General features: G+C 43.3%; 1 protein-coding gene across 1 annotated transcript in view; it reads right to left on the minus strand.

The window, feature by feature from the left end:
- Positions 1–10,750, minus strand: part of LOC124027427 (sodium/hydrogen exchanger 5-like) — a gene marked incomplete at its 3' end in the record, with an annotated part of 36,791 nt that extends 26,041 nt beyond the window's left edge. Inside the window, exon 1 of the mRNA XM_046339856.1 lies at positions 10,381–10,750. Within this exon, the coding sequence (XP_046195812.1) occupies positions 10,381–10,750 (370 nt within the window). The remainder of the gene's footprint in view (positions 1–10,380) is intronic.
- Between the last annotated feature and the right edge of the window lie 2,076 nt (positions 10,751–12,826).

Raw genomic sequence — 12,826 nt, forward strand, 5'->3', positions numbered from 1 at the left:
GGTAGACCAGTGGTTAGAGTGGAGGGGCGGCAGGTAGACTAGTGGTTAGAGTGGAGGGACGGCAGGTAGACTAGTGGTTAGAGTGGAGTGTAGGGGCGGCAGGTTGACTAGTGGTTAGAGTGGATGGGTGGAGGGGCGGCAGGTTGACTAGTGGTTAGAGTGGATGGGTGGAGGGGCGGCAGGTTGACTAGTGGTTAGAGTGGAGGGACGGCAGGTTGACTAGTGGTTAGAGTGGAGGGGTGGCAGGTAGACTAGTGGTTAGAGTGGAGGGACGGCAGGTAGACTAGTGGTTAGAGTGGAGGGACGGCAGGTAGACTAGTGGTTAGAGTGGAGGGACGGCAGGTAGACTAGTGGTTAGAGTGGAGTACAGGGAGAGGAGGGAGAAACACTACAGGGGAGAGAGGGAGAAAACTGCAGGGAGAGAGGGAGAAACACTACAGGGGAGAGAGGGAGAAACACTACAGGAGAGAGAGGGAGAAACACTACAGGGAGAGAGAGGGAGAAACACTACAGGGAGAGAGAGGGAGAAACACTACAGGGAGAGGGAGAGAGAGGAGGGAGAAACACTACAGGGAGAGAGGGAGAAACACTACAGGGAGAGAGAGGGAGAAACACTGCAGGGAGAAACACTACAGGGAGAGAGAGGGAGAAACACTACAGGGAGAGAGAGGGAGAAACACTACAGGGAGAGAGAGGGAGAAACACTACAGGGAGAGAGAGGGAGAAACACTACAGGGAGAGAGAGGGAGAAACACTACAGGGAGAGAGAGGGAGAAACACTGCAGGGAGAAACACTGGAGGGAGAAACACTGCAGGGAGAAACACTGCAGGGAGAAACACTACAGGGAGAGAGAGGGAGAAACACTACAGGAGAGAGAGGGAGAAACACTACAGGGAGAGAGAGGGAGAAACACTACAGGGAGAGAGAGGGAGAAACACTACAGGGAGAGAGGGAGAAACACTACAGGAAGAGAGAGGGAGAAACACTACAGGGAGAGAGAGGGAGAAACACTGCAGGGAGAAACACTACAGGGAGAAACACAGCAGAGGGATAGAGGGACAGGAGAAACAGGGACAGGGAGAGAGGGGAGACAGAGGGAGAGAGAGAGAGGACAGAGGGGAGAGAGAGAGGACAGAGGGAGAGAGGGACAGAGGAGAGGAAACACTACAGAGAGAGAGGATGGAGGGAGAAACACTACAGGAGAGAGAGAGAGAGGACAGGGACAGAGAGAGAGGAGAAACACTAGGGATAGAGGGAAGAGAGAGAGGATGGAGGAGAGAGAGAGAGGATGGAGGGACAGAGAGAGAGAGGATGGAGGGACAGAGAGAGGATGGAGGGACAGAGAGAGAGAGGATAGAGGAACAGAGGAGAGGATGGAGGGACAGAGAGAGAGGATAGAGGGACAGAGAGAGAGAGGATAGAGGGAGAGAGAGAGGATAGAGGGACAGAGAAAGGAGGATAGAGGGACAGAGAGAGAGGATGGAGGGACAGAGAGAGAGAGAGAGAGGATGGAGGGACAGAGAGAGAGAGGATAGAGGGACAGAGAGAGGATAGAGGGACAGAGAAAGAGAGGATAGAGGGACAGGGAGAGAGAGAGAGGAGAGAGACAGAGAGAGAGGAAGAGGAGAGAGAGAGGATAGAGGGACAGAGAGAGAGAGGATAGAGGGACAGAGAGAGAGAGGATAGAGGGACAGAGAAAGAGAGAGGATAGAGGGACAGGAGAGAGAGGATAGAGGGACAGAGAGAGGATAGAGGGACAGAGAGAGAGAGGATAGAGGGACAGAGAGAGAGAGGATGGAGGGACAGAGAGAGAGATAGAGGACAGAGAGAGAGGATAGAGGGACAGAGAGAGAGAGAGGGACAGAGAGGGGAGAGGGACAGAGAGAGAGAGGATAGAGGGACAGAGGGAGAGAGGATAGAGGGACAGAGAGAGAGATAGAGGGACAGAGAAAGAGAGGATAGAGGGACAGAGAGAGAGGATAGAGGGACAGAGAGAGAGGATAGAGGGACAGAGAGAGAGAGGATAGAGGGACAGAGAGAGAGAGGATAGAGGGACAGAGAGAGAGGATAGAGGGACAGAGAGAGAGAGGATAGAGGGACAGAGAGAGAGGATAGAGGGACAGAGAGAGAGAGGATAGAGGGACAGAGAGAGAGAGAGGATAGAGGGACAGAGAGAGAGAGGATAGAGGGATAGAGGGACAGAGAGAGAGGATGGAGGGACAGAGAGAGAGGATGGAGGGACAGAGAGAGAGAGGGATAGAGGGAGAGAGAGAGAGGATAGAGGGACAGAGAGAGAGAGGATAGAGGGACAGAGAGAGAGGATAGAGGGACAGAGAGAGAGAGGATGAGGGACAGAGAGAGAGAGAGTTGACATATTGAAGGAGCTAGAGGGACTAGTCCCATTGTTTGGGTGTGTGAAGGAGCTGCTAGTCCCATTATTTGTTTTTCTTATCTCTTACCTTTGTTCAGGTATTTTTCTGAAAACTGCATTGTTGGGCTTGTAAGTAAACATTTCACTGTAAGCTCTACACCTGTTGTATTCGGAGATGCTAGTAGTATTGGTATTGGTACAGTAGAGATGGTAGTAGTATTGGTACAGTAGAGATGGTAGTAGTATTGGTACAGTAGAGATGGCAGTAGTATTGGTATTGGTACAGTAGAGATGGTAGTAGTATTGGTACAGTAGAGATGGTAGTAGTATTGGTACAGTAGAGATGCTAGTAGTATTGGTACAGTAGAGATGGCAGTAGTATTGGTATTGGTACAGTAGAGATGGTAGTAGTATTGGTACAGTAGAGATGCTAGTAGTATTGGTACAGTAGAGATGGTAGTAGTATTGGTATTGGTACAGTAGAGATGGTAGTAGTACAGGTACAGTAGAGATGTAGTAGTATTGGTACAGTAGAGATGGTAGTAGTATTGGTACAGTAGAGATGGTAGTAGTATTGGTACAGTAGAGATGGATAGTACTGGTTGGTACAGTAGAGATGGTAGTAGTATTGGTACAGTAGAGATGGCAGTAGTAGTACAGTAGAGATGGCAGTAGTATTGGTACAGTAGAGATGGTAGTAGTAGAGATTAGTATTGGTACAGTAGAGATGGTAGTAGTATTGGTACAGTAGAGATGCTAGTAGTATTGGTACAGTAGAGATGGCAGTAGTATTGGTACAGTAGAGATGGCAGTAGTATTGGTACAGTAGAGATGGTAGTAGTATTGGTACAGTAGAGATGGCAGTAGTATTGGTACAGTAGAGATGGTAGTAGTATTGGTACAGTAGAGATGGTAGTAGTATTGGTACAGTAGAGATGGTAGTAGTATTGGTACAGTAGAGATGGTAGTAGTATTGGTACAGTAGAGATGGTAGTAGTATTGGTACAGTAGAGATGGTAGTAGTATTGGTACAGTAGAGGTGGTAGTAGTATTGGTACAGTAGAGATGGTAGTAGTATTGGTACAGTAGAGATGGTAGTAGTATTGGTACAGTAGAGATGGTAGTAGTATTGGTACAGTAGAGATGGTAGTAGTATTGGTACAGTAGAGATGGTAGTAGTATTGGTACAGTAGAGATGGCAGTAGTACTGGTACTGGTACAGTAGAGATGGCAGTAGTATTGGTACAGTAGAGATGGTAGTAGTATTGGTACAGTAGAGATGGTAGTAGTATTGGTACAGTAGAGATGGTAGTAGTATTGGTACTGGTACAGTAGAGACGGTAGTAGTATTGGTACAGTAGAGATGGTAGTAGTATTGGTACAGTAGAGATGGCAGTAGTATTGGTACAGTAGAGATGGTAGTAGTAGTATTGGTACAGTAGAGACGGCAGTAGTATTGGTACTGGTACAGTAGAGATGGTAGTAGTACTGGTACAGTAGAGATGGTAGTAGTATTGGTACAGTAGAGGTGGTAGTAGTATTGGTACAGTAGAGATGGCAGTAGTACTGGTACAGTAGAGATGGCAGTAGTACTGGTACAGTAGAGATGGTAGTAGTATTGGTACAGTAGAGATGGTAGTAGTATTGGTACAGTAGAGGTGGTAGTAGTATTGGTACAGTAGAGGTGGTAGTAGTATTGGTACAGTAGAGGTGGTAGTAGTATTGGTACAGTAGAGATGGTAGTAGTATTGGTACAGTAGAGATGGTAGTAGTATTGGTACAGTAGAGATGGTAGTAGTATTGGTACAGTAGAGATGGTAGTAGTATTGGTACAGTAGAGATGGTAGTAGTATTGGTACAGTAGAGATGGTAGTAGTATTGGTACAGTAGAGATGGTAGTAGTATTGGTACAGTAGAGATGGTAGTAGTATTGGTACAGTAGAGATGGTAGTAGTATTGGTACAGTAGAGATGGTAGTAGTATTGGTACAGTAGAGATGGTAGTAGTATTGGTACAGTAGAGATGGTAGTAGTATTGGTACAGTAGAGATGGTAGTAGTATTGGTACAGTAGAGATGGTAGTAGTATTGGTACAGTAGAGATGGTAGTAGTATTGGTACAGTAGAGATGGTAGTAGTATTGGTACAGTAGAGATGGTAGTAGTATTGGTACAGTAGAGATGGTAGTAGTATTGGTACAGTAGAGATGGTAGTAGTATTGGTACAGTAGAGATGGTAGTAGTATTGGTACAGTAGAGATGGTAGTAGTATTGGTACAGTAGAGATGGTAGTAGTATTGGTACAGTAGAGATGGTAGTAGTATTGGTACAGTAGAGATGGTAGTAGTATTGGTACAGTAGAGATGGTAGTAGTATTGGTACAGTAGAGATGGTAGTAGTATTGGTACAGTAGAGATGGTAGTAGTATTGGTACAGTAGAGTAGTATTGGTACAGTAGAGATGGCAGTAGTATTGGTACAGTAGAGATGGCAGTAGTAGTATTGGTACAGTAGAGATGTAGTAGTAGTATTGGTATTGGTACAGTAGAGATGGTAGTAGTATTGGTACAGTAGAGATGGTAGTAGTATTGGTACAGTAGAGATTGGTACAGTAGAGATTAGTAGTATTGGTACAGTAGAGATGGTAGTAGTATTGGTACAGTAGAGATGGTAGTAGTATTGGTACAGTAGAGATAGTAGTATTGGTTGGTACAGTAGAGATGGTAGTAGTATTGGTACAGTAGAGATGGCAGTAGTAGTAGTATTAGTATTGGTACAGTAGAGATGGTAGTAGTATTGGTACAGTAGAGATGATAGTAGTATTGGTACAGTAGAGATGGTAGTAGTATTGGTACAGTAGAGATGGTAGTAGTATTGGTACAGTAGAGATGGTAGTAGTATTGGTACAGTAGAGAGAGATGGTACAGTAGAGATAGTAGTATTGGTACAGTAGAGATGGTAGTAGTATTGGTACAGTAGAGATGGTAGTAGTAGTTGGTACAGTAGAGATGGTAGTAGTATTGGTACAGTAGAGATGGTAGTAGTATTGGTACAGTAGAGATGGTAGTAGTATTGGTACAGTAGAGATGGTAGTATTGGTATTGGTACAGTAGAGATGGTAGTAGTATTGGTACAGTAGAGATGGTAGTAGTATTGGTACAGTAGAGATGGTAGAGTATGGTACAGTAGTATTGGTACAGTAGAGATGGTAGTAGTATTGGTACAGTAGAGATGGTAGTAGTATTGGTACAGTAGAGATAGTAGTAGTAGAGATGGTAGTAGTATTGGTACAGTAGAGATGGTAGTAGTATTGGTACAGTAGAGATGGTAGTAGTATTGGTACAGTAGAGATGGTAGTAGTATTGGTACAGTAGAGATGGTAGTAGTATTGGTACAGTAGAGATGGTAGTAGTATTGGTAGTAGTACTGGTACAGTAGAGATGGTAGTAGTATTGGTACAGTAGAGATGGTAGTAGTATTGGTACAGTAGAGAGTAGTAGTAGAGTGATGGCAGTAGTATTGGTACAGTAGAGATGGTAGTAGTATTGGTACAGTAGAGATGGTAGTAGTATTGGTACAGTAGAGATGGTAGTAGTATTGGTACAGTAGAGATGGTAGTAGTATTGGTACAGTAGAGATGGTAGTAGTATTGGTACAGTAGAGATGGTAGTAGTATTGGTACAGTAGAGATGTAGTAGTATTGGTACAGTAGAGATGGTAGTAGTATTGGTACAGTAGTAGTATTGGTACAGTAGAGATGGTAGTAGTATTGGTACAGTAGAGATGGTAGTAGTATTGGTACAGTAGAGATGGTAGTAGTATTGGTACAGTAGAGATGGTAGTAGTATTGGTACAGTAGAGATGGTAGTAGTATTGGTACAGTAGAGATGGTAGTAGTATTGGTACAGTAGAGATGGCAGTAGTATTGGTACAGTAGAGATGGTAGTAGTATTGGTACAGTAGAGATGGCAGTAGTATTGGTACAGAGATGGTAGTAGTATTGGTACAGTAGAGATGGTAGTAGTATTGGTACAGTAGAGATGGTAGTAGTATTGGTACAGTAGAGATGGTAGTAGTATTGGTACAGTAGAGATGGTAGTAGTATTGGTACAGTAGAGATGGTAGTAGTAGTACAGTAGAGATGGTAGTAGTATTGGTACAGTAGAGATGGTAGTAGTATTGGTACAGTAGAGATGGTAGTAGTATTGGTACAGTAGAGATGGTAGTAGTATTGGTACAGTAGAGAGATGGTAGTAGTATTGGTACAGTAGAGATGGTAGTACAGTAGAGATTAGTATTGGTACAGTAGAGATGGTAGTAGTATTGGTACAGTAGAGATGGTAGTAGTATTGGTACAGTAGAGATGGTAGTAGTATTGGTACAGTAGAGATGGTAGTAGTATTGGTACAGTAGAGATGGTAGTAGTATTGGTACAGTAGAGATGGTAGTAGTATTGGTACAGTAGAGATGGTAGTAGTATTGGTACAGTAGAGATGGTAGTAGTATTGGTACAGTAGAGACAGTAGTATTGGTACAGTAGAGATGGTAGTAGTATTGGTACAGTAGAGAGATGGTAGTAGTATTGGTATTGGTACAGTAGAGATGGTAGTAGTATTGGTACAGTAGAGATGGTAGTAGTATTGGTACAGTAATATTGATGGATGGTCAGTAGCCTATTGGTTATAACTATAATGTTATGGATCAGTCCTGTATAGCCTCATAACATGGTTATAACTATAATGGATGGATCAGTCCTGTATAGCCTCATAACATGGTTATAACTATGGATGGTCAGTCCTGTATAGCCTCATAACATGGTTATAACTATAATGTTGATGGATGGTCAGTCCTGTATAGCCTCATAACATGGTTATAACTATAATGGATGGTCAGTCCTATATAGCCTCATAACATGGTTATAACTATAATGTTGATGGATGGTCAGTCCTGTATAGCCTCATAACATGGTTATAACTATAATGTTGATATCATGGATGGTCAGTCCTTGTATCCACAGCTCTGTCTGTTTAATCTGAGAGTGGTTACATTTCTCCAGGCCCCATCCTTCAGCTTTTTACCAAAACAGAGGCGGGGCGGCCGTTTTGTTATTTCCCCTTTAAACAGCTGCATTTTATCAACATATCAAAGTGTCACCAACTAAAAGGTAAACAATAAGAAATGCAGCACACGACATTCATTTATCACATGTGAAATAGCATTTTTCAGTCGCGCTCAAAGGCTGCCAATCCATGAACAAAGCGTTTATTTTTTAAAACCCGAATCAACGAGCCCCAATCAGTTGTCCATGACAACAAAATCACAAACAACAGAATGGAACTGGGTTAATACAACCGTAGTTTTACGGGGTTCTGCTCAGGTAAAAACTATTTAACAATAAATCCTATTCTTGAAGATCAAGGGGTATTACAGGTATTGGAATGACTGGAATTGAGAGACTGTTTTGTTTTTAAAAAATGTGAAGATATAATTGAATCGTATTATTATTATACGGTGTAGAAAGCGATGGGTTAGAGGAAGCCCACAACCCATTAGGTATCATGTAACATCCATATGCACTGGGGGAAAACATGTATTTAGTGCAAGTTCTCCCGCTTAAAAAGATGGGAGAGGCCTGTCATTTTCATCATAGGTTCACTTCAACTATGACAGACAAAGTGAGGGAAAAAATACGTATTTTCCACCATAATTTGCAAATAAATTCATTTAAAAAATCCTGCAATGTGATTTTCTGGATTTTTCTTCTCATTTTGTCTGTCATAGTTGAAGTGTACCTATGATGAAAATTACAGGCCTCTCTCAATTTTTTAAGTGGGAGAACTTGCACAATTGGTGGCTGACTAAATACGTTTTTGCCCCACTGTACCTAGCTGACCATTACATCTAGAAGGACCTCTATAAATACCTAGCTGACCATTACATCTAGGACTTCTCTATAAATACCCAGCTGACCATTATATCTAGAACGACTTCTCTTTAAATACCCAGCTGACCATTACATCTAGGACTTCTCTATAAATACCTAGCTGACCATAACATCTAGAAGGACTTCTCTATAAATACCTAGCTGACCATTACATCTAGAAGGACTTCTCTATAAATACCCAGCTGACCATTACATCTAGAAGGACTTCTCTATAAATACCCAGCTGACCATTACATCTAGAAGGACTTCTCTTTAAATACCCAGCTGACCATTACATCTAGGACTTCTCTATAAATACCCAGCTGACCATTACATCTAGAAGGACTTCTCTATAAATACCCAGCTGACCATTACATCTAGGACTTCTCTATAAATACCTAGCTGACCATTACATCTAGAAGGACTTCTCTTTGACCATTACATCTAGAAGGACCTCTCTATAAATACCTAGCTGACCATTATATCTAGAAGGACTTCTCTTTAAATACCTAGCTGACCATTATATCTAGAAGGACTTCTTTTTAAATACCCAGCTGACCATTACATTTAGAAGGACTTCTCTATAAATACCTAGCTGACCATTACATCTAGAAGGACTTCTCTATAAATACCTAGCTGACCATTACATCTAGAAGGACTTCTCTTTAAATACCTAGCTGACCATTACATCTAGAAGGACTTCTCTTTAAATACCTAGCTGACCATTACATCTAGAAGGACTTCTCTATAAATACCTAGCTGACCATTACATCTAGAAGGACTTCTCTTTAAATACCTAGCTGACCATTACATCTAGAAGGACTTCTCTATAAATACCTAGCTGACCATTACATCTAGAAGGACTTCTTTGACCATTACATCTAGAAGGACTTCTCTATAAATACCTAGCTGACCATTATATCTAGAAGGACTTCTCTTTAAATACCTAGCTGACCATTATATCTAGAAGGACTTCTCTTTAAATACCTAGCTGACCATTATATCTAGAAGGACTTCTTTTTAAATACCCAGCTGACCATTACATCTAGAAGGACTTCTCTATAAATACCTAGCTGACCATTACATCTAGAAGGACTTCTCTTTATAAATACCTAGCTGACCATTACATCTAGAAGGACTTCTCTTTAAATACCTAGCTGACCATTACATCTAGAAGGACTTCTCTATAAATACCTAGCTGACCATTACATCTAGAAGGACTTCTCTTTAAATACCTAGCTGACCATTACATCTAGAAGGACTTCTCTATAAATACCTAGCTGACCATTACATCTAGAAGGACTTCTCTTTGACCATTACATCTAGAAGGACTTCTCTATAAATACCTAGCTGACCATTATATCTAGAAGGACTTCTCTTTAAATACCTAGCTGACCATTATATCTAGAAGGACTTCTCTTTAAATACCTAGCTGACCATTATATCTAGAAGGACTTCTTTTTAAATACCCAGCTGACCATTACATCTAGAAGGACTTCTCTATAAATACCTAGCTGACCATTACATCTAGAAGGACTCTCTATAAATACCTAGCTGACCATTACATCTAGAAGGACTCTCTTTAAATACCTAGCTGACCATTACATCTAGAAGGACTTCTCTTTAAATACCTAGCTGACCATTACATCTAGAAGGACTTCTCTATAAATACCTAGCTGACCATTACATCTAGAAGGACTTCTCTTTAAATACCTAGCTGACCATTACATCTAGAAGGACTTCTCTATAAATACCCAGCTGACCATTACATCTAGAAGGACTTCTCTTTAAATACCCAGCTGACCATTACATCTAGGACTTCTCTATAAATACCCAGCTGACCATTATATCTAGAAGGACTTCTCTTTAGTGTCGCTGGTAAATTCCTGTTACATCGAACTTTACATTTAAAATAGTTTAAGATCGTCAAATAGACTAAAACAGCCCTGCATGTGTCATAGCCATATTTATAGGTTTTGCTAAAATAGCTTTTATAGACTGCGGGATATGACAAAGATCAAATGGTTGCTTGGTAACTCGGTTATATGTCAGTACATTCTGATAATAGGGTCAGATGTCCCCCACTTACGGATTTTCGCGACGCTGGCCACCAGGATCCATATCGCGATAATGTAAGGCGTCTGAACGTAGCTCCATTCCCACTGCACCATCTGAAACCCCCCGCCGTGGCGGTGCGACTCGCCGCCGTCCTCCGTGGTCGCGGACGGTTCCTCGGCGGACCGGGCCAAGGCAATACCCGGCGAGGCATACTCCTCCCGGGGCTGAACCTGGAAGCGGTCTAGAGAGGTGGTCGGAGAAGTGGGTAGCGACGGACCGGGTTGTCCGCCGCTACGCAGCTCCAGGTCCGGGAGAAACGACGCGTCTGTCGCGGGGAGGTCAGCCGCATCTTTACCGACTACCAAAAGCAGAAGGAGCACAGGCACACTGACGAGGAGCATCTTCCCGTTAAACTCACTCAGCCTCGCGTCATCTTCTATTCTCTTTTATACACACCATCAAGGGAGTACCGGAGGTAAGATAAGAAGGACACGACGTAAGGGACGATACCTGTCACCGGTTTACAATATCAACAACACTCTCTCTCTCTTCACTCTCTCATTAAGCGGTACGCTAGAGGTAACACAGTCGAGCCTCTACCGGCTGGCATAGCCGATCTTGGCACGTGACCCAAACTCTAAGAACCGCTCGGACCGAGTCCCGTTAAAGAGCCATTACATGCGCACGGGCCACAGCAGTGTGCGGATCTAAGAGCTGTCAATGTATTGTTTTTAAAGAGGAATACTCCTGACTATCATTCTGTGAAAAATAACTGCTCCTGACTGCAGCATTCTGTGAAAGATTACTACTCCTGACTATCATTCTGTGAAAGATGACTACTCCTGACTATTTCTGTGAAAGACCACTACTCCTGACCGTAGCCATCTGTGAAAGACAACTACTCCTGACTATTTATGTGAAAGACCACTACTCCTGACCGTAGCATTCTGTGAAAGACCACTACTCCTGACCGTAGCCATCTGTGAAAGACCACTACTCCTGACCGTAGCCATCTGTGAAAGACCACTACTCCTGACTATTTATATGAAAGACCACTACCCTGACCGTAGCATTCTGTGAAAGACCACTACTCCTGACCGTAGCCATCTGTGAAAGACCACTACTCCTGACCGTAGCCATCTGTGAAAGACCACTACTCCTGACCGTAGCCATCTGTGAAAGACCACTACTCCTGACTATTTATGTGAAAGACCACTACTCCTGACCGTAGCATTCTGTGAAAGACCACTACTCCTGACCGTAGCCATCTGTGAAAGACCACTACTCCTGACCGTAGCCATCTGTGAAAGACCACTACTCCTGACTATTTATGTGAAAGACCACTACTCCTGACCATAGCATTCTGTGAAAGATGACTACTCCTGACCGGAGCATTCTGTGAAAGACCACTACTCCTGACCGGAGCATTCTGTGAAAGACCACTACTCCTGACCGTAGCATTCTGTGAAAGACCACTACTCCTGACCGTAGCCATCTGTGAAAGACCACTACTCCTGACCGTAGCCATCTGTGAAAGACCACTACTCCTGACCGTAGCCATCTGTGAAAGACCACTACTCCTGACCGTAGCCATCTGTGAAAGACCACTACTCCTGACCGTATTTCTGTGAAAGACCACTACTCCTGACCTATTTATGTGAAAGACCACTACTCCTGACCGTAGCATTCTGTGAAAGATCACTACTCCTGACCGTAGCATTCTGTGAAAGACCACTACTCCTGACGGTAGCATTCTGTGAAAGACCACTACTCCTGACCGTAGCATTCTGTGAAAGACCACTACTCCTGACCGTAGCATTCTGTGAAAGACTACTACTCCTGACCGTAGCCATCTGTGAAAGACCACTACTCCTGACTATTTATGTGAAAGACCACTACTCCTGACCGTAGCATTCTGTGAAAGACCACTACCCTGACCGTAGCCATCTGTGAAAGACCACTACTCCTGACCGTAGCCATCTGTGAAAGACCACTACTCCTGACCGTAGCCATCTGTGAAAGACCACTACTCCTGACTATTTATGTGAAAGACCACTACTCCTGACCGTAGCATTCTGTGAAAGACCACTACTCCTGACCGTAGCCATCTGTGAAAGACCACTACTCCTGACCGTAGCCATCTGTGAAAGACCACTACTCCTGACTATTTATGTGAAAGACCACTACTCCTGACCATAGCATTCTGTGAAAGATGACTACTCCTGACCGGAGCATTCTGTGAAAGACCACTACTCCTGACCGGAGCATTCTGTGAAAGACCACTACTCCTGACCGTAGCATTCTGTGAAAGACCACTACTCCTGACCGTAGCCATCTGTGAAAGACCACTACTCCTGACCGTAGCCATCTGTGAAAGACCACTACTCCTGACCGTAGCCATCTGTGAAAGACCACTACTCCTGACCGTAGCCATCTGTGAAAGACCACTACTCCTGACTATTTATGTGAAAGACCAC

This window comes from Oncorhynchus gorbuscha, unplaced genomic scaffold, assembly GCF_021184085.1.
Source record: "Oncorhynchus gorbuscha isolate QuinsamMale2020 ecotype Even-year unplaced genomic scaffold, OgorEven_v1.0 Un_scaffold_3210, whole genome shotgun sequence".
Taxonomy (NCBI): domain Eukaryota; kingdom Metazoa; phylum Chordata; class Actinopteri; order Salmoniformes; family Salmonidae; genus Oncorhynchus; species Oncorhynchus gorbuscha.